At 48.0% G+C, this 24,610-nt stretch overlaps 1 protein-coding gene across 7 annotated transcripts in view; it reads right to left on the bottom strand.

Moving 5' to 3' along the window:
- Ptpn3 (protein tyrosine phosphatase non-receptor type 3) overlaps positions 1–24,610 on the bottom strand; it is a 152,826-nt gene that overhangs the window by 24,841 nt on the left and 103,375 nt on the right. For all 7 annotated transcript variants that reach the window (XR_014997273.2, XM_085677121.2, XM_048419870.3 and 4 more), the window contains 9 exons: positions 23,798–23,861; positions 22,401–22,573; positions 18,364–18,498; positions 15,106–15,282; positions 8,372–8,558; positions 8,176–8,253; positions 6,538–6,594; positions 4,921–5,077; positions 2,334–2,494 (listed from right to left, as the gene is read on the bottom strand). Coding sequence is in view for 6 of the 7 variants with exons in the window: in XM_085677121.2 (XP_085533247.1) it covers positions 2,334–2,494; positions 4,921–5,077; positions 6,538–6,594; positions 8,176–8,253; positions 8,372–8,558; positions 15,106–15,282; positions 18,364–18,498; positions 22,401–22,573; positions 23,798–23,861 (1,189 nt within the window). In the remaining variant the exon portion in view is untranslated. The remainder of the gene's footprint in view (positions 1–2,333; positions 2,495–4,920; positions 5,078–6,537; positions 6,595–8,175; positions 8,254–8,371; positions 8,559–15,105; positions 15,283–18,363; positions 18,499–22,400; positions 22,574–23,797; positions 23,862–24,610) is intronic.

Below are 24,610 nucleotides of genomic sequence, written 5' to 3'. Positions count from 1 at the left end.
TTTCTGCCTTCTTCTCTGAGATTAATCGATGCATCAACACTTCAAATGAGGACAGGAGAGGCACTTGATGCAGAAGTCTGGCAACCTGAGTTCAATCTCCAAAACCCACATACAAGAAAATGAATGACTTAGGTGGCGGTGGTGAACGTCTTTAATCCCAGCACTCAGGAGGCAGAGGCAGGCGAATCTCTGAGTCTGAGGCCAGGCTAGTCTACAGAGCAAGTTCCAGGACAGTCAGGGCTACAGAGAGAAATCCTGTCTCAAGAAACGAACCAAAAAAGAAAATAAATGCCTTCATAAGGCTGTCTCTGGCCTCTCCGTGCACACCACAGTACATGCCCACCTCCACACCATGCGCTAATAATAAATTAGTGCCCCCAACACACACTAACTCTCAGGCGACTCTGTTGAAACACCCATGCCTGGCAGCTGTGGGCTAGGTGTGGGCTCCCCTCGTGATTTCCATACAAGTGGCTACAGGCTCACCCTTTAAGAAATACTTTTGAAGGTGGCTCCGTGGTGCAATGGATAGTGCATTGGACTTCTAGTGACAAAAAATGGAAGCTGGCGAAATCAATGCAAGGAGACCCTTATGGCGGCTTCCTACATGTAAAAAACACACCAAAGTTGAAGCAAGAGCCCAGGGAAGACTTTTAGTTAGGGAAAGAGCTCGGCTTCCAGTTCCCAAGGAGAGCCCACAGTGCCTCCTTGTGGATATTCTGATCAACTGGAATTACCAGTCGCCAGGGAACATACACTCACAATTATAAAATCTTGAATGTTGCTTGGTCTCATGATACAGCCCCCTAAATATACCAAAATTAGACAGCAAGCTCCTTATGGCTAGGGGTCTTCCCTCCATCCCTCATCATGCCCCCAAAGTATCTGAGATTGGGGCTGAACCAACCAACAATCCACCCGTGCCCCTCCCAGCTCTGAGCCTGGATTTGAACCCTCCCTTCAGTTATTCCGGACTGCTCACGTCACAGTTTCTCATCCAGATATCACTGCCACAAGATGCAAGCTTTGACCTTCCTTGTCCAGAAACCAGTTCATTAAAAAAAAAAAAAAATCAAGAAAATTCTATGGGGGGGCAGGAGTGTGGAAGGGGAGGAATGAACCACTTATGCCTTTTCTCTCTTGGAGTGCTTTCTACTGCTGTTCAGCTCACATTGCTCTGGCATAGTTTACATTCTGGGCCCTAGGCTACCCTAAGGTAAGCCTTTTGCTTAAGGTTTTCTGCTTGGCATTCCTTTCCAACTGCCAGCTGTGCTGCGCTCTCTTCCCGAGCCACTCCACAGTCGGATACATTTGACAAATTGCCCCCCTTCCCTTGTCTTCTTCCTTCCAGGGTTTTTCTAATAACTGATGTGTTGCTGATCTGTTCCTGAACCCCCTCAGAGCCTCTTACCTTATTCTGTGAGCCGAGACCACGTATGGCGTTGTTAACCGTGCTAACAATGTTAACCAGGTTCTTTTGTATTCTTTCTTCTTCTTCTTTCCCTACCTCAAACCCCTTTCTGAGTCAGGGTCTTACCCTGTGGTCCAGGCTAGGTTCGAACTTATAATCCTCCTGCCTCAGCCTCCAGCATACTGAGGCACCATGCATTTACCTGCTCATCACATGAACAACTGCCCTTTTCCACCTCCAAACACACATGGCCGATTAACACGTTCTATTTTCATTTGACTAGTGATGGATTAAACTGACTTGAAAGCAGTTTTGCTTTTGGGGGTTGTGTGAAAGGTCTCTGCAGATGCTTCTGCAGACAGAGGCATTATCCTGTATACTATAGATGTGTCCTTCCTGAGAAGACAGGGCAGACTTTACATTTCTGTGGTCTGGTGGCCTTGGAAGGCCAGACACTGCCCTCACGGGGTGACACCAACTCTCTAAATTCCCACGTGTAGTTGGGGGTAGAGTGCTGACAGGCCACCATCCTCTGTATGGCACCATTTTCTGTCCTGGGAGTTTTGCGCTCTTGCTGGCAGCTCTGCAGGCTCAGAGCCTCTCACTCTGTTTCTGACAGGCCAGCCCTGCCTACAGATCGTTGCTAAAAGACAGTGGGGGAGCTGAACACCCGGGAGAGGTCCTGGACCTTCACCTGATGCTTCATCATTCTGAGACCGAGAGGTGGCCACCATCAGTTGTAAGGGAGTAGAAGCCTTACTATAGTCCTCACTGAGACTGTTGTCTGAGGGGTTTGAACCACAGTCCCCTTGGCCAAGGAGAGAGGACCATGTTTTAGCTTTGCCTCTGCTGCTCAATTGCAGCAGAGGCACATGGTGAACAACAATAACTGGGGGAGACTCAGGCCCCGGGATCCCCTTACCTCAAACTGGATCAGCACCGTCCCACTTTCCAGACCTTTCTTCAGCAGTTCCATGGATCCCTCCAGACTGTCCCCGCCCTCAGGATATACAGGAAACATGGTTTCTGGAAAAAGCTGACTCAGCTCATCTTCTGATCTGATCTCCGCCAGTGAGCGCACAGCTGGAACAGAGACAACAGACAGGACAACGGTCACTCTGGTCACTCTGCTTGCTGGCCCAGGACACCAGGTGTGGTGGCCCACTTGCCTCATTAAATGATCAAGTACACGGGCATCATTTGTACCCAATACCATTTCTAGGTGAGTGACCCTGACAGGCTATGGGCCAAACAAAAGTGAGGCGTGGAAATGAGTGTTGTTGAAGAAAGAGATCCTGGGCTGGGAATACAGCTTAGTGGTAGAGAGGTTCCTTAGCATGTGTGAGGCTCTAAGTTTCCCAGAGCCTCAAAGAAAGGAAGAAAGAAACTGCTCTCTGGTTCCCAGCCAGCATCCTTAGCATGGGCATTCTTTGCTTTGTGGTTCCTACCCAGCATCCTTAGCATGAGTATACTTCTATACTCATAGGATGGCCCCAAGCTATCCCTGTGACATTGCTATTTTGTACAGTCTAGTTTCTTTTTACAAAAATTGTTGTTTCTACTTATCATTTTGTGTGCGTGCATGTGAACGCATGTGTGGACATCAGGGATGACTCTTAGAGTTGGTTCTCTTCTACCGTGTGAGTCTTAGGTTCTCAGGCTTGGTGGCGGGTGCCTTCACCCACTGAGCTGTATCTCACTCTTCCCTCAAGAGCCTAGTTTTAATTTGAGATCAGTTTTGCCAAGTGATCAGCACTAATGCCAACATCTCTGCATGCCAGCCCCGCCCCTTCAAGTTCAATTTCTCCTTCACAGACTCTGGAGAAAAATACAGGCCCAAACTCCCATTTTGTGTGTGTGTGTGTGTGTATGAAAGAGAGAGAGAGAGAGAGAGAGAGAGAGAGAGAGAGAGAGAGAGAGAGAGATAAGTTTAGGGAAGCAAAGGCGCAAAATCCCATTGTGTGTGTGTGTGTGTATGAGAGAGAGAGAGAGAGAGAGAGAGAGAGAGAGAGAGAGAGAGAGAGATAAGTTTAGGGAAGCAAAGGTGCAAAATCCCATTGTGTGTGTGTGTGTGTATGAGAGAGAGAGAGAGAGAGAGAGAGAGAGAGAGAGAGAGAGAAGTTTAGGGAGGCAAAGGTTGACATCATGTTTCTTCTCCATCACTCTTCACCTTACACTTTGACCTCTAAGTACATGCATACACAGTACTCACACGCCCATACATACAAAAATAAAATGATAGGATAAATGTGGTAGTAGTAGTAATAGTAATAATAATAATAATAATAATGGCTGTACAGAAGTGTGGGGAGCTGAGGAAGCTTCGAGGGAGTTGATAAAGAGCAGACGGATTCCTGAATGAATATGGATTGTGGTCACAGGCACAGCCATGTCAAGGACCAATGCCTTGGATCCATGGGAAATTGGCCAAGTCTTCCTCAGGTCAGGCTCAGAACGGCACAGCCACCCCCTAGTCCAAGTATGAGTGTTTATGAATGACTGGAAAGCATGGACAAAATCCAGCAACTGCAGCTTCCTCCTCCCAGATGTTCACAGCCCGAGACGGCTGCCTGCAGACGCCGCCTACAGAGTCTAGCTAACGCCTCCCCTGTGCTGTCCACAGTAAACACACTGAGGTTCTAGGTTGTGGAAGTGGCTGGTGCCATCTACCAGAGTGCACACAGCCCACATGAGCCCAGTTTTCCTGTGTCTGTGTGTCCGTCTTTCCTTTATTCTCTCACAGTCCCTAGCTGGGGGTCTTTGGCTTAGTATAGTAAAACAGCAACAGTAATAGTAACGATATTCAACATGCCTTTCTTCACAGTGCCACGGCACACTCCCATTTCCCTGGTGCTCCAAGCATGTCATTTAATCTGCACCAGAGTACTGAGGAAGAGTCTAGGCTACCTCTGCTCAAGTAACATCTGAGGGACGATAAAGAAGACTGGCTAACTTGGAGGTTCCTCAGTACAGGAGGCAGAGTCGGGCCCCTGCTCTCTGATCCTACCTGCCTCCCTGTCAAAGACAAGCACGCAGAATAAGATAGGACCCAGTGAGTCACCGTCAGAGCCAGGCAAGTTAAGAAGAGTGGGCTGTGAGCCAGTTGGGCCTGGGCTGTAAGAATTACAGGGCTCTAGGTCTATGTAAGGGGGTACTGGGACTGCCTTTCTCCAGAGGCCCGGCCAGGAGCGGTCAGGGCCCCTGCAGACAGACCTTCATATTTTTTTGTTCATGGTGGTGAAAAGCCAGATAGCCTAGTTGTTGAAAAATTCATTTTCAAATGCTGACTCCTATTGCAGAAAACATAGCATGTAGTACAGAATGGAGTGTCAGGCTTATAATTGGAACATCTAGGAAGCAGAAGAATTGCCACAAATTGGCATTTAACCTGGGCTACAGTGTGGGAGCTGTCTCAGAGAATCAAACACAAAGAAACTGGGCAGATAGGACGCTGCTCCTCCTCTATGGCACTGTCCCTGTGGCCCCGCCCCCAAGGGCCTGTGTGTTACCTTTCCTCCTGATCACCAGGGCCAGTTCTCTCGAGTGGGACTCCCGGCTTGCTTTGATGAACATCACCACCTGGTCATGAGTGTGCTCTGAGATGTCCCGGCCATTGATCAGCACGATCTGATCCCCTTCATTCAGCTTTGGCATGCAAGTGTCCGCCTGGTGGAGGGAAGTGAGTCTGTTACCATAGCGCTGGCCTCCAGGGGAAGCAGAAGGCTGCCTCTCCCTGATCCCAGACACCTGAGACTGCGATCAAGTTCACCTCCTCTCCCCTGGGTATCACTGTCTCCGTTTGCGTAGCTGCTGCTAGGTGGACATAGCAGCTGGCGGTGGGATTTTAAAGGGGCTCAGAATACAGGCTATGAGACGCTTCAGAACCGACAAGTCAAGTTTCTTGAAGCGTTTCTCCATGGGAGCCCACCTTGCTGATTAAAATGCCTCAGTGATGCCTCTAACCTTCCGTTTGTTGGACAGACTGTTGGAAAACACCTAGCCAGCTATGAATGAGCATTTGTCTGTCTTATAATGGAGAATTAGCCCTCTAGCAGGGGCAGAAACCACTGTGCAGAAAGATGATGAATAGAACGGTATAGGAAAGCAGGCCTTACTCCCTAGAAACCACAAATGAAAAGTAACTGGTAAACAGCAAGTTTAAAAACAAACAAATAACCAAAAAAACAAAAAACCGTGTGTGTGTGTGTGTGTGTGTGTGTGTGTGTGTGTTTGTGTCCACATGTATGCAGACACAGACATTGGTACCTTCCTTGATTGTTTCCTACCCCGTTACTAAGGCAGGGTCTCTCGCTCCTCTTGGAGTTTGTCAGGTCACCTAGTCCTGCTGCCCAGCTTGCTCTGGGATCCCCTGTCTGGCTCCCACACAATAGGATTACACCTGCCCCTGACTTTTACGTGGGTCCTGGGGATGTAAACCGGGTCCTCGTGCTTGAGTGAAATGAGTATTATCCACTGAGCCAGCTTCCCAGGCCCTGGAGGTGAGCTTTACGAGGACTGAAGAGTGAACCCTCTGTCCATGTGGTCCCCTCAGAGAAGGCAAAGTGACTCGCTCATGTCGCAATGTTTCAGCAAACGCAAACCACCACACAGAAGCCAGGAAAGACAACAGGTCCACTCCCCTACGTGCTACACCTTAAATATGTACACAGAAAGAGGCAAAGAGCCAAAAGCAACTCTCTCTATTTCCTTCCTGTGAGTGGCACTTCCCAAAGTTAACTGTGCGCGGGCATCACCCAAGGCTCTTGTTACAGACAGATCCAGGGTAGGCAGGACTACGGGCCTGGGCCTGCACCTGTGCTCTGGCCAGAGGTTCTGCACCTAGAACAAGGACCCAGGTGACACGGTGCTGCAGTTTCAGGAACCATACTGCTTAGCACGGCTGTAGGTAACGCAAGTCCCACTCTTGGCCTCCATCTGCCTGTGTCTGTATTACCAACTACACGTCGCTACTGATCACACCAAGCAAGGAGCGGATCACCTAACCATCCAACCAATCAAATAAAAATGAAATCTCAACAAAACCCAGGAATGGGACCCAGAAATAGAAACTTGTTTGGCTTAGGGGAAAGCAAACACCGGAAGTAGCATAGACTATGTCTACTTACAGGGGACTCTGGGTTGATCCTTGAGACCACAAGAGGCATCTTTTGATCCACTCCTCCCTGTAAAAGTTTTAAAGCAAACAAAATCGGAAATAAAATAAAACGCTCGCGTAGTTTGCCAGCAAAGCTATGTAGAGACAGCAAAAGTAAGTCTGAAAGTTCAGAAGGCTTGAGAGGAGGACCAATCACAGGGCTGGGGACCACTTGCAGAATTACAGAACACACTACTGACCCCTCTTTACCCAGCAGGTTAGCCAGAACGCCACTCAGAAGCGTATCTTGACATCCCCATCACCTGAATGGAAGATGCCCTTGGAGGACCCAACAACATTTCCTAACAAAGGGGCTATGTTGACTTTTCCAAAAGAGGAGGCACAAGGCTTGGGGAAGGGCCATGTGCACTGTGAGTGCTCCCCCTGCACCCGTGTGAGTGCTCCCCCTGTGGGCAGAGCCCTGGAGAGCGGCTGGGCAGATCTGGGTGTGTGTGTATGGTAGGCCAGAGGCTAGCAACCAGCAAGGGCAGCCAGCCTGACTTCACTCTAGAACAGGGATTGGGGTGGATGAGTGAGTGGGGGGGGGAGTGAGTGAGGTGGAAGTTAGGATGCTTCCTCAACAGCTACTTAAGCAGTGTGGGAAGGCGGGCCCTGAGGCAGTCATTATCTCCACCAATGAATCCCTGAAGCTGGAATCCAATGGGCGCAGCACCTGTTTCAATTATGCTATGTACACAAACAGTTGGGTGCTGGCCCAAGGTAGCAGTTTGCAGACGTTGCCTAGAGGGACCCACTAGACAAGGAGGCCTGGGAACTTGAAGCTCTGGCTTCCCTTATCATCCAGCAGGGCAGCAGTGTTCTCTAAACTACTCTCTCCAGGGTGGCTGGTGGGCTGAGTTTGATCAACCACCAGGCACTCTACTTTCTGAGCCTTAGTTTCGTTTGTAGGATCTGTTTAACAACCGTCGTATTCTTTATCTACTTCATTTCTTTTGAGAGAAGGTCTCGATAGCTCCGCTGGTCATGGACTTGATATGTAGTCCAGGCCAGCTTCCAACTCAGAATCTTCCTGTGTTAGCCTCTGACATGTTTGAGCGACAGGCATTAGTCCCCAGACGTTCTGCTTCAACCACTCCTTCTAAGAGCGCAATAAGATGACAGAAATCTAGTATAAGGTCGCAAATGTCAGGGCACTGCAAGCATTAAACGTAAGGTACCATACAACTGTATAAAAGGCCAATTCTTAGCCCTGAGTAGTTTTGAATGAATGCATGCACATGTGTGTCTGAGTATGCATGCACACATATGTATATGGGTGAAGGCCAGAGGTCATCCTTGGGTTGTCGTCCCTCTTGCGCCATCTAACTTTTTCTTGAGACGGGGTCTTTCACTGGCCCTCCTCAGCATCGGGATCACAGGAGTGCACCCCCACACCCCTCTCTGTGAGATGGTTTCTGGGGACTGCAATCAGGTCCTCATGTGTGCACAGCAAGAACCTTACCGACTGAACTACCTCTACAGCCCCAAAGGAGGCTTTGCTTTATTTTGTTAATGAGGTGTGGGTATGTAGCAGATTTCTGACTGAAACTCAAAATCCACCTGAAGGCTGTTTCACTGCACCTCACCTAAAGGCATACTCACAGCATACCTTAAGATTAAATCCAAATCTTCCATCTTCGTCTGGTGTGATGCGGATCAGGACTAGGTAGCCATCACCTTCATCATTCTGGAAGACATGTGCGTGTCGTTTACATCCCTCCCCTCTGGGGTGGTTTGTGACAAGACATTTTCTCTTTGTCACAGCTAATCTGCCTGCCCACCAGGGAGGGTCACCAAGTGCTCACCTTGTCACAGTAGTACTGGCTGGCATCCTCGATGGAGCCCCCTTTGAGCATCTTGTGATAGTCTTCTAAGAACTGCGGGTCAACTCCGTCTGGGGAACAGGAGCCTGGGGCATTTGAGGACGGAGACACTGAGCTGGATGACCGCCGGGTCAGGCGGCTTTGTGCTGGCTTGTTCTCGGACAAACTCCTTCATTGTGGGGAAGGAGATGTTTTAATAAATCGATTAATATTATCAGAGTAAATATCACTGGCTGGCGGGGGGGGGGCCTGGCATCTTGAGATTTTACCATGGGACCCTGGAACCTGAGTGTTTCTGCAGAGGTCCTCATGGTACCCATGCTCTCCTCTAGGATAAATACAATCACCCGACTCCTCTCCCCGTTGCCTTGAGAACTGGTGGGGAGATGAAAAAGCCGCTCTAGCTTCACACATTACTTTATAACATAGGAGGTGTTGCCTAGGCTGGCTTTGAACTTCCGACTCAAGAGACTGTTCTGCTTAGGCTCCTAAGTAGCTGGGACTCTGGCCATGGACCCACTAATTTGAACTTGCCAGGGAACAGAGCATCATTTTAAAAAACAATCTATAGGCAGGCGGCAAGGGAGGGTGACTATATACTCTATAAGTTGTTGTAAGTAGCACAGGGGCCTACAAAAGCCCCCGAGCATGGCTTCTCTACCCATTCCTCACGTTCCCATCTCTGCTTCCACCTCTCACTAAATCTCTATTCCAGGTCCTTGCCTGTAGATTTTTCTTTAAATGATATTTCTGTTTTCCTAGCAAGTTAAACTTGGGGGGCAGGGGTTGGCGTTCTTTTTTTATCAGTGCTGAGGACCCAGGGCCTCTCCTGCAGTAAGAAAGTACTGAGCTAAACCCCCAGCCTAAATTAGCCTATCTAAATATAAAATCTGCATCCTATTCACACACAATGATTCACAGTCTTAATTTATTTGAACAAAATATTCGGCGGTGGACCAATGTGGAAACAGAGGTGTGTCTGGCCTGGCATTTACTGGTTGCCATCTCCTCAGCCTGTGAAAAAAACTATGTTCAGTAAAATGGTACCAATGAATATTCTATTTACTTATACTTTAAAATTGTAGTTCATGAGTTTTGTTTCTCAGGGCTTCAAAGTTTCTCTCTTCTTATATAAAACTCTGGTTGGACAGTGAGTTCCAGGACAGCCAGGGCTATCCTGTCTCAAAACAAAACAAAACAAAACAAACAAACAAACAAACAAAAACATCTTTTGATCTATCTAAAGCAGGGAGCATGGAGACAGAGGACCTGGGTTTGGTGGTTCACAACCATCTACGACTTCAGTTTCAGGGGATTCAGTGTTCTCTTCTGAATTCCATGAGCATCAGGCACACACATGGTACATATACATACATGAAGGCAAAACACGCATATGCATAAAATATAACAAACCTAAGAACATTTAGTGATGTTTTAAAACAGTAAACAGTAGTCTCTGCAACCATTGACATAAGACATCCCACACCCCAAATGATCCTCTAAGTAGGGTTAGAGAGGCTGTTCTACCGACAGTAGTGGTTTAATAAACAAGATTTTGGATGGATTAACTACACATAGAAGGCTCATTCTTGCAGAGCACAGTGACATTCTGTTTGTCTGTTCAGGGTGGATGGACAGAGAGTTAAAATGGAACGATGAGACGCGGGTCAGGCAGATGATAAGATGCCAAGAGAGAAGACGTCAGAATGGCATGGTTTTCTCTCCAGTCTGGTGAAGGCTCCCTGTGGTGCTGAAGGGGATCTGAGCCGTAGGGAGGAGACACAGTCCCATGGAAAGGGGAATTCATGGACGTTACTGAAAAAGGAGCTGGGGAAGGGGTAGGGTGAAGGAAACAAGAAGCCACCTCCGAACAGGAGGTAGGCAACACCAAGAGACCTGTCCCCTGTCTGTTTCCTCTAGGAAACAATGGTCCCTCCCCAAGACACAGGGGAGCCGGAACACCAACACAGAGATCAGGAGCAGAGGCCAGGTTGAGAGCTCCAGGTACACATGGGTGTTCACCCATAGACCTGGGCTGGCTCAGGGATAGTGGCCGTCACCACCACTTACCTACATATTATGAAACCCTGTCCTTGGCTCTCTGAAGAGACCCTTGGATGGTAGCAGACCCTCTCCCACATCCGGTGCTGCACTGTTCTCTGGTAAGGGGACTGAGTGTTCCCAGAGAGTAGAGGCAAGGAAGGAAAAGGGAGAAGCTGACAAGAAGAACTAGACTGCTTAACTTAAGGAACTACTGGTTTCATTCAACTTTCTTTCTTTCTTCCTATCTTTCTTTCTTTCTTTCCTTCTTTTTATTTCTGGTTTTTCAAACCAAGGTTTCTCTGTGTAACAGTTCTGGCTGTCCTGGGACTCACTTCATAGACCAGGATGACCTCGAACTCAAAGAGATCCGCCTGCCTCTGCCTCCTGAGCACTGGGATTAAAGGTGTGCGCCACCACTGTCCTGCTAAGAACTACTGTTCTTTTTCTTTCTTGTTCTTTTTCTTTTTTTCCAAGACAGGGTTATTTGTGTAGCTTTAGAGCCTGTCCTGAACTCACTCTGTAGACCAGACTGGCTTCAAACTCACAGAGATCCATCTGCCTCTGCCTCCTGAGTGCTGGGATTAAAGGTGTGGACCACCACCGCCCAGTTAGAACTACTGTTCTTTAAGGCAGGACTGCCAGAACTAGAAAGCAATGTGGTGCATATTCTAGGAGCTGGAGGCAGGAGCTTGTGTGCTAGGCCAGACTCAAAATGTTTATCACTGTGGTGGTTTGAAAGAACATATCCCCCATGAAGGGAATAGCACTATTAGGAGGCGTGGTCTTGTTGGAGGAAGTGTGTCACTGTGAAGGTGCGCTTTGAGGTCTCATATATGCTCAAGCCATGCCCAGTTAGTCAGTTCACTTCCTGTTGCCTTTGGATCAAGATGTAAGGACTCTTAGCTCCAGCACCATGTCGCTCCCTGCCATGCTCCCTGCCATGATGATAATGGACTGAACCTCTGAACTGTCAGCAAGCCACCCCAATTAAATCTTTTCTTTGGAAGAGTTGCCGGAGTCATGGTGCCTCCTCACAGCAAGAGAAACCCCAACTGAGACAAGCACAGCTTGAGAAAAACGCAAACATCCTTCAGTATGCCCTGAGGAGCAGCTCCGGGGCACCCTCTACTGCAGACGCATAAGTCTCTTACGTACAATGCTCTAATGTTTCCATGTTACCTATACATACCCTCCTGTGTTTTTAGATCATCTCTAGGTTACTTACAATACCCAATTCAGGGTAAATGTTACAAAGCACTCGCTGTCCTGACAGGAAAAAAAAAATAAACTCTGTGCATGTTTGGCTCAGTGATCAGGACAGGCCTCATGACACAGGACATGCAGCCGATTTAGTCTGTGGATGCAGAACACATGGGCAGAGAGGGTCAATTGTCCAACAGCTTGAGTGAAAGAGACCCTCACACTGCAGGGAACCCTGTCACAGGTAGGGTTCGCAGACCACAGGGGCTCAGAAGATGGGGCCACACGATGGGGAAGGGACTGCCCGTAAGATCCCGTCCAAATCATGCACGTTTTAAAATGAATAGGATGGTTATCTTTTGTCTTATGGGAGAGGGCAGGCCTTCAGGGAGGAAGCAAACAGGCAATAAGCTACTAGGATAAGAAGTGAGACTCACTCTGGGTACCATATTGGTGACTCACCAAAACAACTACGACCAAGAATTACCAACAAAGTCTTTGGGATACAAGCCCAGGCCTTGTTTTCCCCAGCACCAGCTCCAAGGGTCGGCTTTTCCTTAGTACACCTCCTCCCTTGTGTCTGGGTGTGAGGAGAGGGGGGAATTTGGGGGTTTGTTTCTACCATGAAGAAAATCTGCCCCTCTGCCAGAATCTGAACGTCTCCTGGAAGCAAGGAGGAGCAGAGAACAGGGCTGAGAATAACAAAAGCGCACAGCCTGCCTGGGCACAAAGCGCACTGCCAAGGCTTCAAAACTATAATCATAAACTCCGCAGCGCTGCTATAAATATGGAACAAACCAGCAAGTGACTCATCTGCCAGGGGATGATGTTCCTTCCCTGTGCCGCTGGGGGCGGGGTGGGGCGGGGCGGGCGGGGTGCTGGCGATGGGGCTAAGCATGCTTCTCTCTTTCTCTTTCTTCTCTTTTTTGAATGAGCACAGAACATTATACTTAATTCTGCTTCAAAAGAGGCCTCGCTGTCTGTAAGCTCCTGCCTCTGATTTCTTTGACAGAATGCTTCTTTGAGATTCAACACCAATCTGCTGCAGAAAACATGTCAACGGCTTCTTAAACATTTGGTAAATACATTCTTACCAGCAGTTTCTTTTCAATTAAGTTCAGACCAGACTGCATCTCTTGTCTGGGGAATAAAGCTCTCCCCCTGCCTCCCCCCACATGTTAAGGCTTCAGATGGCCCAAGGAGAGAGTGGTCCTTGGTGCCACTGAGGGGATTGGGGTTCTGCTTTTCCAACCATCCACCCCACTTGAGAAGCCCAGCCACAAAGCAAACTCACTGCACTGTCAAAGTACCTTTGCCATACCATCATCTCTTTCTCCTAACCCTGAGCTGCAAAAGAACAAGAGCCCCGAGAGGCCATCTTACGAGGAAAGTCTTGTGGAAACATTTCAAAGAATCAGCATGAAATGTGAAGGAACGGCTTGGGCAAGCAATCCCGGAAATTCAACAGAGCTCAGAGAAGCAGGCTTCAAATTGGACTTGATTCTCAAGAGTTTATGTGTCAACACTCTGGTATGGGTGGTGGCTGGTAGACCTGATCATGAAAGACTCGATAAGCTGACATCCCCCTGCAGCTGTGTGGACCATGCCTTCCCCAACCCTGACAGCTCTCCAAAGCCACAGAGCACCACAGTGTGACAATGAAGGCAGATGGCCCAGCAGTCCCGGAGGCACCTGGAACTGAAGCCTTATTAAATTCCATTTTGTGGTCCCTTCTCCACAATCAGCAAGTATGATGATGAACTCGGGAGAAATGGAGCCCTTTAAAATGTCCATGTGTCACGGGACAAGAGACAACTGTCTCGTACCTCAGCCATCAGAAGCATGGGAACACAAGGGTTCTCAGAGGTCCCCCACATACCCTACAGCTGTGCAGCTGGGTGAGGGGTGGCAAGTACTTCACTGGTAAGTGAGGTGATAAGCCTCAACTTGACTTCTGGGGGCTGCTCTACTTCCAGTGAATGGCAGAGCCAACCACTGGCAAGCTGGGACCATAGAAACGGGCAGTAACTGCTGACTGATGGAGGGGCCGTTCACATGTGTCTGGACAATGCTGAAAATGCACGTGCACGTTCTAATTGCCGAACACACATCTTATTTTAGTTGGCGTAAATCTGAGCAGCTGCCTGTGGTGGGCGGCTGCTATACTGGCCAGCAAAAGTCTAGATTCTCAACATGGCAAGTACATGTGGGCTTCCCTAAGCCCTTGGATGGGTTCCCTAAGCCTTCTCTCTGCCTTGTATCAAAGCAACAGAGTCTGGAGGCCAAGGAGGACTCAGACTGGTTCTCTGCTCATAGCCTGCAAAGCCACAGGTTCATGAACCGAAGCTCCCACCCGTCCTTCTGCAGCTTACAGGACAGGGCAGCAGACGGCAAACCGCGGTGACGGACAGTGATCGCTTCAACAGAAGAACCCAGAGGTTCAGATCATGAGGAAATCACGACCGCGGGGGTCATTTCAGCAGAGGCGGTAGTAAAAGCGCAGATGGTCTGAAGACCATGTTGGCTGCGGACAGGGACAGAGAAGCAAGCCCTCCCCTCACCCCCTCACTCCTCCACCCCAGCATGGAAGTGGGGAGAGCTGCAGTTCCCCTGTGAATGCCTAATGCCTATGCGGGATGGACTCAGCAGCTAGAGCAGTCAGTAGCAGCTTCAGCGGTAAACATTTACAGATTGACTAAAGCAGCTCTTCCTAATCCTCCTCCAGTAGGGGAGACATTGCCTTTCTCAGTTTTGGTCATTATTTGGGGCTTAATGGTTTGACTATCCAATGGCTAAGACTGGCTTCTTAACACCTTATCCTTGCCTATCACAATTTAACTTCAAGATATCATTTGTGGTCTGTGTCTTATCGGCTTCGGAATATGAGATAGCTTGTCCCAAATACGCAGATACGATAAAATTGCATACTAAAGGTGAGGAATTCAGAGAAGAGACTGCCAGACACTTGGTGGGGGGAGGGGAGCAAATGTGACTGGGTGTAAATGTTGAGCAGTTGAGGGAGCTGTTACTGAATAAGTAAAAGATTCAAACCTGTCTTTCAGAACAGACCTACGTTTTCCTGGCCCTGATCAATGAGGGAAATATGACACTTTAGAAAGGGATGATGGCACTTGGGAGGCAGAGGGAGGCGGATCTCTGTGAGTTCGAGGCCAGCCTGGTCTACAAGAGCTAGTTCCAGGACAGGCACCAAAAACTACAGAGAAACCCTGTCTCAAAAATCAAAAAAAAAAAAAAAAAAAAAAAAAAAGAAAGGGATGGTGGGCGTAAAGTGGGGATGGTGTCACATGACCGTTCAGGCAGGCATTTGGATTTATGTTCCCATCTCAGGAGAGTACCTTTGGGAGCCGGCTGCATGCACCAGCGCCCGCCTCTTTTCAATTGGCACTAAGGCCTGCGCAAACTCCTCACCAGCCCAAAGCAGACCCAAAGACGGCAAATAACGTGTTCCTTACTCTCGGTGTGGGCTGTGGTTCTGGGATACTTCGGAATCACTGTCTTTGGGGGACAGGGATCCCTTGTAGGTATAGAACACATCTTCGGTTTCCGTGATGTAGGTCATCTCATTGGCAAGGTTGTCCACGGAAGAATGGCGAGGCTTTCGGATTTCGTGCCGGAGCCGAGGACTTCGCCTGCAAAGGGGAGAAGCGCAGAGCCAGGAGCTGAGAGCGGTTCCCAGACAGAGGCTTGACCCAAGGGCAGCTGTGCGACCCTGTGACCTGGCCTTTCTGTGGACGCCCTGCCGGGTGCTTAGAAAGTCAGACCCAGAGCTGGGTGTGGTGGGACACACCCAGAACTCCAGCACTAGGGAGGATTGAGTGTTAAGGGGCAGGCAGGGGAATTAATGAGACCTTGTCTCAAAAATAACCAAAATAAATGTCAGAGCCAGTGAGGTCATTCTTACTGCAGTAGAATCCATCCAGGGCAACACAGGTCTCTGACACGTTCGGGTAAGTGATATGGCCGGCTCAGCTTAGAAATAGGCAGAAATGAGCCTTCTGGTCAGTGAGTATTGATTAAGGATGAGCTACGAAGGCTCAAGTCATCTTGAACTTTTCTCACCAATCCAACAATGCACACTGACAGGTTTGGGAGAAAGAAGGGCGGAGTCAGAGAGAAGACATGGAGCCCCATGCAGACAGGTGCTGGGACTTGACCCAGTAAGCCACAGCCACGTGGCGATACACAGATTGCTAGAAATGGGTTAAATTAAGATGTAAGTGTTGGCTATAAGAAGCTAGAGCTAATGGGCCAATCAGTGTTTTAAATAACATAGTTTCTGTGTGATTACTTTGGGTCTGAGCTGCCAGGAGGCCGGGAAACAAACAAGCGACCTCTTACAACATGTTTGTAATTCCTCAATGAATTCCCCTTAATCCAAGACGTAAAACTGACTTTAGAACTTGTGTGCATGAGTGGTATATGTGTGTTTGTGTGTGCTCATGCATGTGTAGGTCAGAGGTTGTTGTCAAGTGATTTCTTCAATCACCTTCTACCTTATTTTTTGAGACAGGGTCTCTCATTGAACTTGGCGCTCATCAGCCCAGCTAGGCTGGCTGGCAAGCCCCTGGGTTTCTCCCATCTCTGCCTCCCAGCCCTGGGGTTACAAGCATCTGTCTATGCCTTGCCTTTTGTTGAGAGTGCTAACACCTGAACTCAGTCCTCCTGTTAGCACAGCCAGCACTTCACACAGCCAATCTCTGCAGACCAGAGACACCTGGTAGTTTTTCTTTAATGGTCTCTGTATTCAACGCCTGCAATGTGATGGCGTCAGAACGCTACCCTGCTCTCCATTATCAGCCGTGGTCAGGTGACCCTTGGTAAGTCCCATCTCCTCGGGGTCTCAGTTGGACTAACTCCTGAGGGTGAGTCAGAACTGACAGCATTCCTGGAACACTTGGGACTGCACCCGGGTGCCAGGCCCTGCATCTCCTGTGCATTTCCAGCTTCCCTTTCTCAGCTATTTCTCTCTGGGATTCTCAGAGACTTGCAATCCCCCTGCTCCTGCACAATCAATAACGTGTGTCCATTGTGGAAGCAAGATGGCTCTTGAGACTCCTGGGAGAAGAATCTTTAATTAGCAGCAAGAGAGCCAAGCCAGGGATGTGGTAACATCCAACCTTGCTATTCTCCTCGATCTCACCTGGGGCTCTCTCTGGCTCCCTGACAAATTTCCACATAAATTAAGCTGGTGCTTTACAGCACACAGGTCTTCATCGCCATCACCGCTGCCCAGGACACATGGCTCCCGGTGGAGGGTCCTCTCCTGGCAGGCCTCATGTCCTTTCAGCCCATCGATCCTAGCTAGGAAACGTTCAGGTCCACCCGTCTTGCAAACCACACTGCTAAGTCTATGGAGCCAGGGTATAATTATTCCTTGCTTCAACTCTCCTGTTGATGGTGCTTGACCTTTTAGGAGATATTTCCAAAAATGGCTGATATCTTTGTGGACCACTAAAATAACTAACACAAGATTCCACATGACCCTTTTCTGAAATAACAAAACACTTACTCATACATTATTCCATTTGTAGGAAACTTAGAACCCTGAGAGTTTCTTTTCTCTTTTCATTCTTTGTCCTTTTAAGTTCTTTACCACGAACTTCTTAGAGCTTAAAGCATTTAAGATGCCACCACAGGCTATGATTCTAAGATGGACATTACAGCAGGCCTCAGATTCCAAATGTTATTTTTTATTTATTTTGCAGGGTTGTAGAACGAAATCAGAGCTTGCACATGCTATGTAAGTATACTTCACCACTGAGCCATGCCCTCAGGCTTCACCCCAATTTATTACTATTATTATTATTATTTATCACCATTGTTCAAGGCAGGGTTTCTCCATGTAGCTCTGTTTGTCCTGGAACTTACTCTGTAGACCAGGCTGGCCTCGAACTCAGAGATCTGCCTGCCTCTGCCTCTGAAGTGCTGGGATTAAAGGTGTGCGCCACCACCATCCAGCGATTTATGATTTTCTTTTTTACAGAAGCACTTCGGGAGTGTAGTTAGATAGGAGGGATAGTGTCTGATATTCTAGCACATCAGGGTAACTGTGGTGCTCAATAATCAATCGAGTATTTCAGAACAGCCAGCAGAAAGGATGTATGTATGTAAAATTAGGCCCATTTATTTACTTGTCTGTCTGTCTATCTATCAAGATCTATCTATCTATCTAGATCTATCTATTTATCTATTTATCTATTTATCTATCTATCTATCTATCTATCTATCTGAGATTGGGTCCAAATAGCCCAAGTTGGCCTTGAACTCTTGATTCTCTTGCCTCAGGCTCCTGAACGTTAAGCTTACAAGTATTTATTACCATGTCCAGCTACTAGAAGAGATTTTAATAAATTTTTTAAAAAAAATTTTAAGAAACATTTTTAAGTTTAAAAACACCTTAAAAATGCTATTTGTCTGATAGATATGACAGTAAAATTGACTTGAATACTACACATGTTTTGGAATATCACAATATGAGTCCTCAAAATAGGTGAATTTATTATTATTATTATTATTATTATTGTAAGGCCACTTTAGCATTTTTCAGTATGGGAAGGGTCTGTCTGCCTTGGCATCAGGAGACTGGCTCCTTCTGCAAACATGGGGAACCTGACTGTAGGCGATCCCTGTTGAAGGGTTTAAAGCTGACTTTGTATTTTTAAAAGAGAGAGGGTATCTGCAACCAGTGCACAGCATAAAAGATAACATACCAGTTGGGGGTGATGGGTGGGGACCGAGAAGGCAGGCTCTTGGTTTCTAGCCGTTCCACTGATAAGGACCTCCTCATGGCTGGGTTCCACACCATCCCTCCGATCACCTTTTTGCAGTATTGGTTATTTAAAGACCTGAAAAACCAGATGCAGCATCACTTTACACACTGACATGTCCAACAAGAAAGCAAGTGCAGCATCCATGGAATACAGTCTGCCAAGGCACCTTCTCTGAAGGCACCGACTTAGCACCCAGTGACACCAGCCCTGGTCACACCAGCTAGGTTACGAGGAGGGGAGGCAGTCGGTTTCCAGAGTGCCCTTTAAAAAAATTTTAAAAGTTATTTTATGTGGGTGTGTGCACACCCATGGGTGGGTGCGCCGAGGTGTACTTGTGGTGGTCAGCAAACAACTTGCAGGAGTCCGCTTTGTTCTTTCCACCATGTGGGTTTGAGGATCGGACTCAGGTTGTCAGGCTTGGCAGTAAGTGCCTTGACCTACTGAACCATCCCGCTGGCCCCAGACTTCCAAAGACTTCCTTTCTTGTTCTGGTTTTTCTTTAGGTTATATCTGGTCTTTTGGTGAAAATGCTTCTGCGTCTCCACCACTTTAAATAGTTAAGCCGCTTCTAGACTATAACCAAAGCTATCAGGTTAGAAGGAGTGCCAGAGTAGCGCAGACCCCCGCAGCTCCAATGACTTCAATGGCTCCACCTCACCTGCCTCCCACCGGCATGAACAAAAGCACCGTCCATCCCTCCAGACGCTCCCCGGCCTGGGCCAGCAGACGCAGGGACCATCAATCACTGGGAAATCTTTGACAGAGAAGCCGAGAACGTACTTAGAACGGTTTCGGGTCATATTCTTTGAGTGTGTTATCTGAAGGATATTTCTGAATCTTATTTATAGTTAGGAAACTGAATTCCTGAGAAATAGATTGCCTTTAGTAAACTGTTTGAGGTCTGATTCTAGCACTTCCAATTTTACACCATGTTCTAATGTCTTAAATATTCCATATATTTCCTCATGGCCTAAAACTAAGTGACTGACAAAAGCAAAAGAAGAAAGAAATACAGCAGAATCCGGGTACCAGTTTATAATAATGAATGTCACCGTCACACTCATCCAAGTGCTAACTGCAACATCACTAGAAGACCTTTCCCCCTGAGGTCAGGTCTATCAGAAGTCACGTGACCACTGATTAAGGATGTAAAATTAAAATAAGGGAAGCAGGCAGCCTGACTCCAGGGTTTAACATGGCAGATCCCTAAAGCAGGTGTCACGGGTTATTAATAGAAACTTGAAACCGGTCCACGGTCTCTGGGAAATAATGATCAAACTCTCCTTTCACGAAACCTGTCAGAAGGTCCAAAGCACAGACATACAGATGTACTCTAGAGCTAGGTGGGGCCGTGGTTTCCTCATCTGTGAAATGAAAGGAAGCGAGGAGGGCTGGCCAGGCGGTTCCGCGGGTCACAGTGCTTGCCACCAAGCCTGATGACTCAATGCCACCCCTGAGACCCACAGGGTAGAACTGGCTCCTAGAAGCTGTCCTTGGACCTCCACATGTGTACCGTGGCGTGCATGTGTTTCCCCCGACTCCACCCCTACACATAAATAAGTAAATGTAAAAAAATAAATTAAGAGTCAAAATTAAGAGTATACTGAAAGATGATACCAGGAAGGAACTTGTACCCCAAACTGTCTTCCATGCTTCCAGTGACCCTCTGTAGAGGATTCAAACCAGCTGCAAGCAGCCGGCTGTCACAAAATCCCTGCCCATTAGGGCAGGTCTAATGGAGCAGAAGAGTTATTGGTAAGCCCTTCCTAAATTCCTAACTCACAAATCTTGAGATAATAGACTATGGTCGCTGTCAGCACCAAAATGGCGTTTTCCATGTCACAGAAGATGACCAGAACCCAGCACCCCGCACAGGCTGAAGAGGGAGAAGTCTGCAGATAATGAATGGAGGCAAGGCAGCAAACTAAACCTCAAGTGAGACATGGAGAATCTGAGCTTCACTCAGTGTTGGAAAGCACCCTTTCCGTCCCTCCTATGCCAGCTCCCACCTGCCTGGAGAATGAGGTCTAGCCAATTTGGCTTTTTCTTTATTTGCTTGCTTGGTTTTTCCAGACAGGGTTTCTCTGTGTACCCTGGCTGTCCTGGAACTCACTCTGTAGACCACGCTGACCTCAAACTCAGAGATCCACCTGCCTCTGCCTCCTGAGTGCTGGGATTAAAGGCGTGCACCACCGTCGCCTGAGGAGGTCTAGTTAATTCTTATTTGGAAGAAAACAGTTTCCTTTTAATGACCACATAAGCAGTAATATTATAACATCTGGGTGGGGTAACACAAGCAACACACCGGCAACAAGGAGCCCCCACAAGCTCCATGTCATCTCATTGTAGCAAGGAAGCTATGCCAGAAAAGTTAACTAGTGCACTTATGCCTTGTGCCTTAGCCCAATTATATTTTGATGCCTAAGTGGTCAAAACCCAATATTTTTGTTTCTCCAACCTGAACTTCTTGACTGTGCAAATCTGTCTGTCACTCTGACCCGCTGCAGCACCTGAGTCTGATTCCACCACTCTGAGCACATTCCCAGACTCTCACAGACACGGGACCACTAATCGGCTACCGCTGCTTCAGCTGCACAGCCTAGGTTCCTGAGGCTCACAGTGAGGGATGCCAGGCCTGGAGTGTTCAGCTTTACTTCTGCCAGGGAAGTCCCCAGGATGGCATGACCCAGGGAGTGCCTACCAAAGAGGCACAGCCCCACCAGCTGCAGCGATCTGGGCTGTCAATGCTGGCACGCGGAAACAGTACCAGGTGAGCCCTTGTAGACCGTGGAACTATTGCTGGTGGCTGAGCTCAACGCTCCTGGGTTCTTCTCTCATCCAATGCCTCTGGCTGCCTAGAGGACCACCATGCAAGAAGAGGATTCGGTTTCCATGGTTTCCATGTAGCATCCTGGGTATGAGGCAGCTCTATAGGTACCTCAACGACATTATTCTTATGGCCTACTCACTAGCAGAATATTGAATGCATATAAATACTAAACAGAGCTATAAGGACTAAACACTTTAAAAATATGTTTGCTCTTGGTTCATAAGAAATAATACCACCCCTACCGGAGGCAATTTACCACTGGCTAAATCATTATGTTACCTAATATGAAACAGGAAAGCCACTAGAACATTCTTCTCCAATTTCACATCAAATAATAGCTCATACTTGAGCCTTATTTAGAAAAAGCCACGTTCACGACAATCAATCACAATTTGAAAAACCAGTAAATGACTTAGAAATTCTAACAACATGACAGTTTCTGCCGCCTCCTATACAAAGCTGTCTTAGAATAAACAAAACAGACATAAGCCCCAGTCACTTTACATAAAGACTCAATATATATTATTTTGAAAATTATAATGTACATGATATATATGTAAATTTATTTTACTGTTCTTATCATTAAATATTTTGAATATCATTCCTGTAGGTGGCTTTTAACTCAGGTTCATTGCAAGAATTAAATGTAATTAAGTATGTTCCTTTCATAAATACTAGGTAATTGTCAATGACAATTATTATTGTGTAGCTATTATTGGTAATATAGTTCGCAGTCACAAGACTCTTGAAACCTTTCTCATTTTTATGGGGTGCCTATGAGCTAATGTCATGTGGGAGGGGTTGGCTCAGTGGCCTCAGGCTGTGAAAAGCCTAATATGCTGGCACCAGGATGGCACTCATGTCCTTTATTGGACAAGGTGGGAGGGCAATTGCACTTCCAGCTGTCTGAGAACTCAGACGACAGCAGGGCTGAGGGGGCAAAAACTAACGCTGGGAATAGAAGATGCACCCGAGCACATAAAGGGCACAGCTTCCCCTGCAGATGCTCAGCCGTCACTCAGGGATCTAAAGTCTGGGGTCCAGCCTCAGAGCTGCCTCTCTGCCCAAGGATGTCCACGACCCAGGGGCAAGCAGCACACATTAACATTTCAGGTTAGCATGGATGGTTCTCCTCAAATATACTCACTTTTTGGGGTTCCTGGAGCCTAGGGTCCAGTACTGGGACAGAACACTCTTTTCCTGAGGTAGTAACTTCTTTGCCTGGAAGAAGGAATGGTGCTCCACGCAGGATTTCCACAAGTTTTTGCAAGATCGGTAATTTAGCATGTTGAAGGCCACGATATGTTCCCTGGATTCCGCCTGTGAGGAAGAGCCGCGGAGATTTCATTGTAAAGGGACAGGCTGACTAAAATGTGCCAAGCTTGTACCCCGCACGGCTGACAATGTGACAAAGGGAAGGAGCAGGCTCCAGACACCTCCGACACCCCAGTGTCCCGTGAATATTTTGGAGCAGAATTGTCTCTGCGGGTGTGATAATAAAAGTGACCCGAATCCATGCCTCCCCACCATGTGCAATCCTTCACAGACACCCTTGTTTCAAACCTGCTTCTAGTTCAAGAGAAAGCTTACTTGGCCCTACCTTCTGATAAACTCGGGAACTCAGCCTCTGAGAACCTCTTTCCTGAAGAAATACTTTTCCACCATGCAGGCAGTAGAGACATTAGAAGCCTGGGGATTCTCCGTTCCAGTGGTCATAGGTAATAAGCAATCCCATCCCTGGCTTTGCCTTCAGTCTACCTGCATTTGGGTTTTCTGATTTCACATGCATTTCAGTGCTTCACTGACTCTCCTTGCTCTAGGGGTGGGAGTCAGGGGTAGTCAGGCAACCGAGGTATTTGGTACTCTGAGCTCTAGGGATCCCATTTCTAAGGCCCCATTCACTGCGTGGGGTCAGTCTAAGGGCATATCATCTCTGAAACGTTGGGAAATGGAGGCAGTGACAGCCAGCGACAACTATGCAGCATAACAAGACAGGGTGTGGTGTGGAAAGGGCAGGCGCCTCAGTTCAAATTCCAGCTCCTTCACTCCAAGGCTGTGGGAGCTCTGGCTTTCTCACTGAGTGTACTTCTGCTGTGGCTAAGCAAACAAACAGGGTTGTCTAGGATCCCGCCGACTCCTCTTGTGAGATCCAGGCACAAGCTATCGTCCATGGAACACTTAAGAAAGGAACTGGCTGTGTGGACGCTTCCTGCTATGCGGCCCTGGGCTCTGCTAGGTGCTCAGGCTAATCCAAACGGCTCCCTGAGAAGTGGATACTACTTGAACATCTAAGAAGTAAGGTAATATGGGCTAGAGGCGGTGCCAGGGGAAGAGGCAGGATCTAGACCTAGAGTCTCTGACTCTAAAGTCAGCTCATTCTCCAACCAGAGGCAGACTGACTCACGGAGAGGACCACAGGGTCTGATGACCTATGGCCACAGCCTTTCCTTCCTAAGACCCAGAAAACCATCCCCGAGGGACTGGAGGAAGCCTTGACGAGGCGGCAAACACAGCAAGCACACAGCAAGCATGGGCAGAACTCACCTGCTTTTGCCGCTGGTGTATGAAGAACTTTTTTCTTTTGAAAGAAATTTTGAGTATGTTCACCCTGTAAAAGGCAAAGCAAAACAAAAGCACACATAACACAAAAAATAAAACAAAATGCAAATCAAGCAAAGACATCGGAGGCTCAGCTGGGCTGTGGCTGGCCCCTCTTCTGCACGGGTCCTCTATTCCATGATCTGATGACCGCGGGCTGCTGGGAGCGTGCCTCGGCTGAACTCAGGGAGCGGACCGAGCTGGATCTCCATGGGGCCTCTGGATTGCGAGGCAGCTTTTAAATAACTAGCAGCGCGGGCCATGCGCACTCTTTGCTGTAAGTCTCTTTGTGGCACTGCAGCCCTGCAGGAGCTGGTGCCTATGTGGGGGAAGACGGCTGAGGGCAGTGTGGAGCAGAGGGAGGAGAGACCTGGGTTGTACCCCAGCTCTGTTACTTAACAGCCATGTGTGAAAGAATTTCGTGACCATGTGCACGATACAGAATGAAAGCTACCAGGCACCAAGTATTTTCACATCGCAGGGCACTGCCACGGGCTTTATAAACACTGCCTCTATTGGGTCTTGCGACAGCCCCAGAACAGTATTTATCCAGGAGAGCAAGCTGAGGTGCAGAGATGTCACTGCCTGGAGCCAGGCTCTGAGCTTGGGGATCAGACTCCAGAGTCTATGATTTTGGACCCTAGGGTATCTGCTGAGTGGTAACCCATCACAGCCTTTCTCACCGCGGTCCTATGATAATTTAGACATAGTAAGCATCCATGTTCTTAGATGATACCATAAACTCTCAGTGTTGGTACC

Source organism: Myodes glareolus, chromosome 16 (genome assembly GCF_982192425.1).
Source record: "Myodes glareolus chromosome 16, mMyoGla1.1, whole genome shotgun sequence".
Lineage (NCBI taxonomy): Eukaryota > Metazoa > Chordata > Mammalia > Rodentia > Cricetidae > Myodes > Myodes glareolus.
This window is presented reverse-complemented; position numbering and strand designations above follow the sequence as displayed.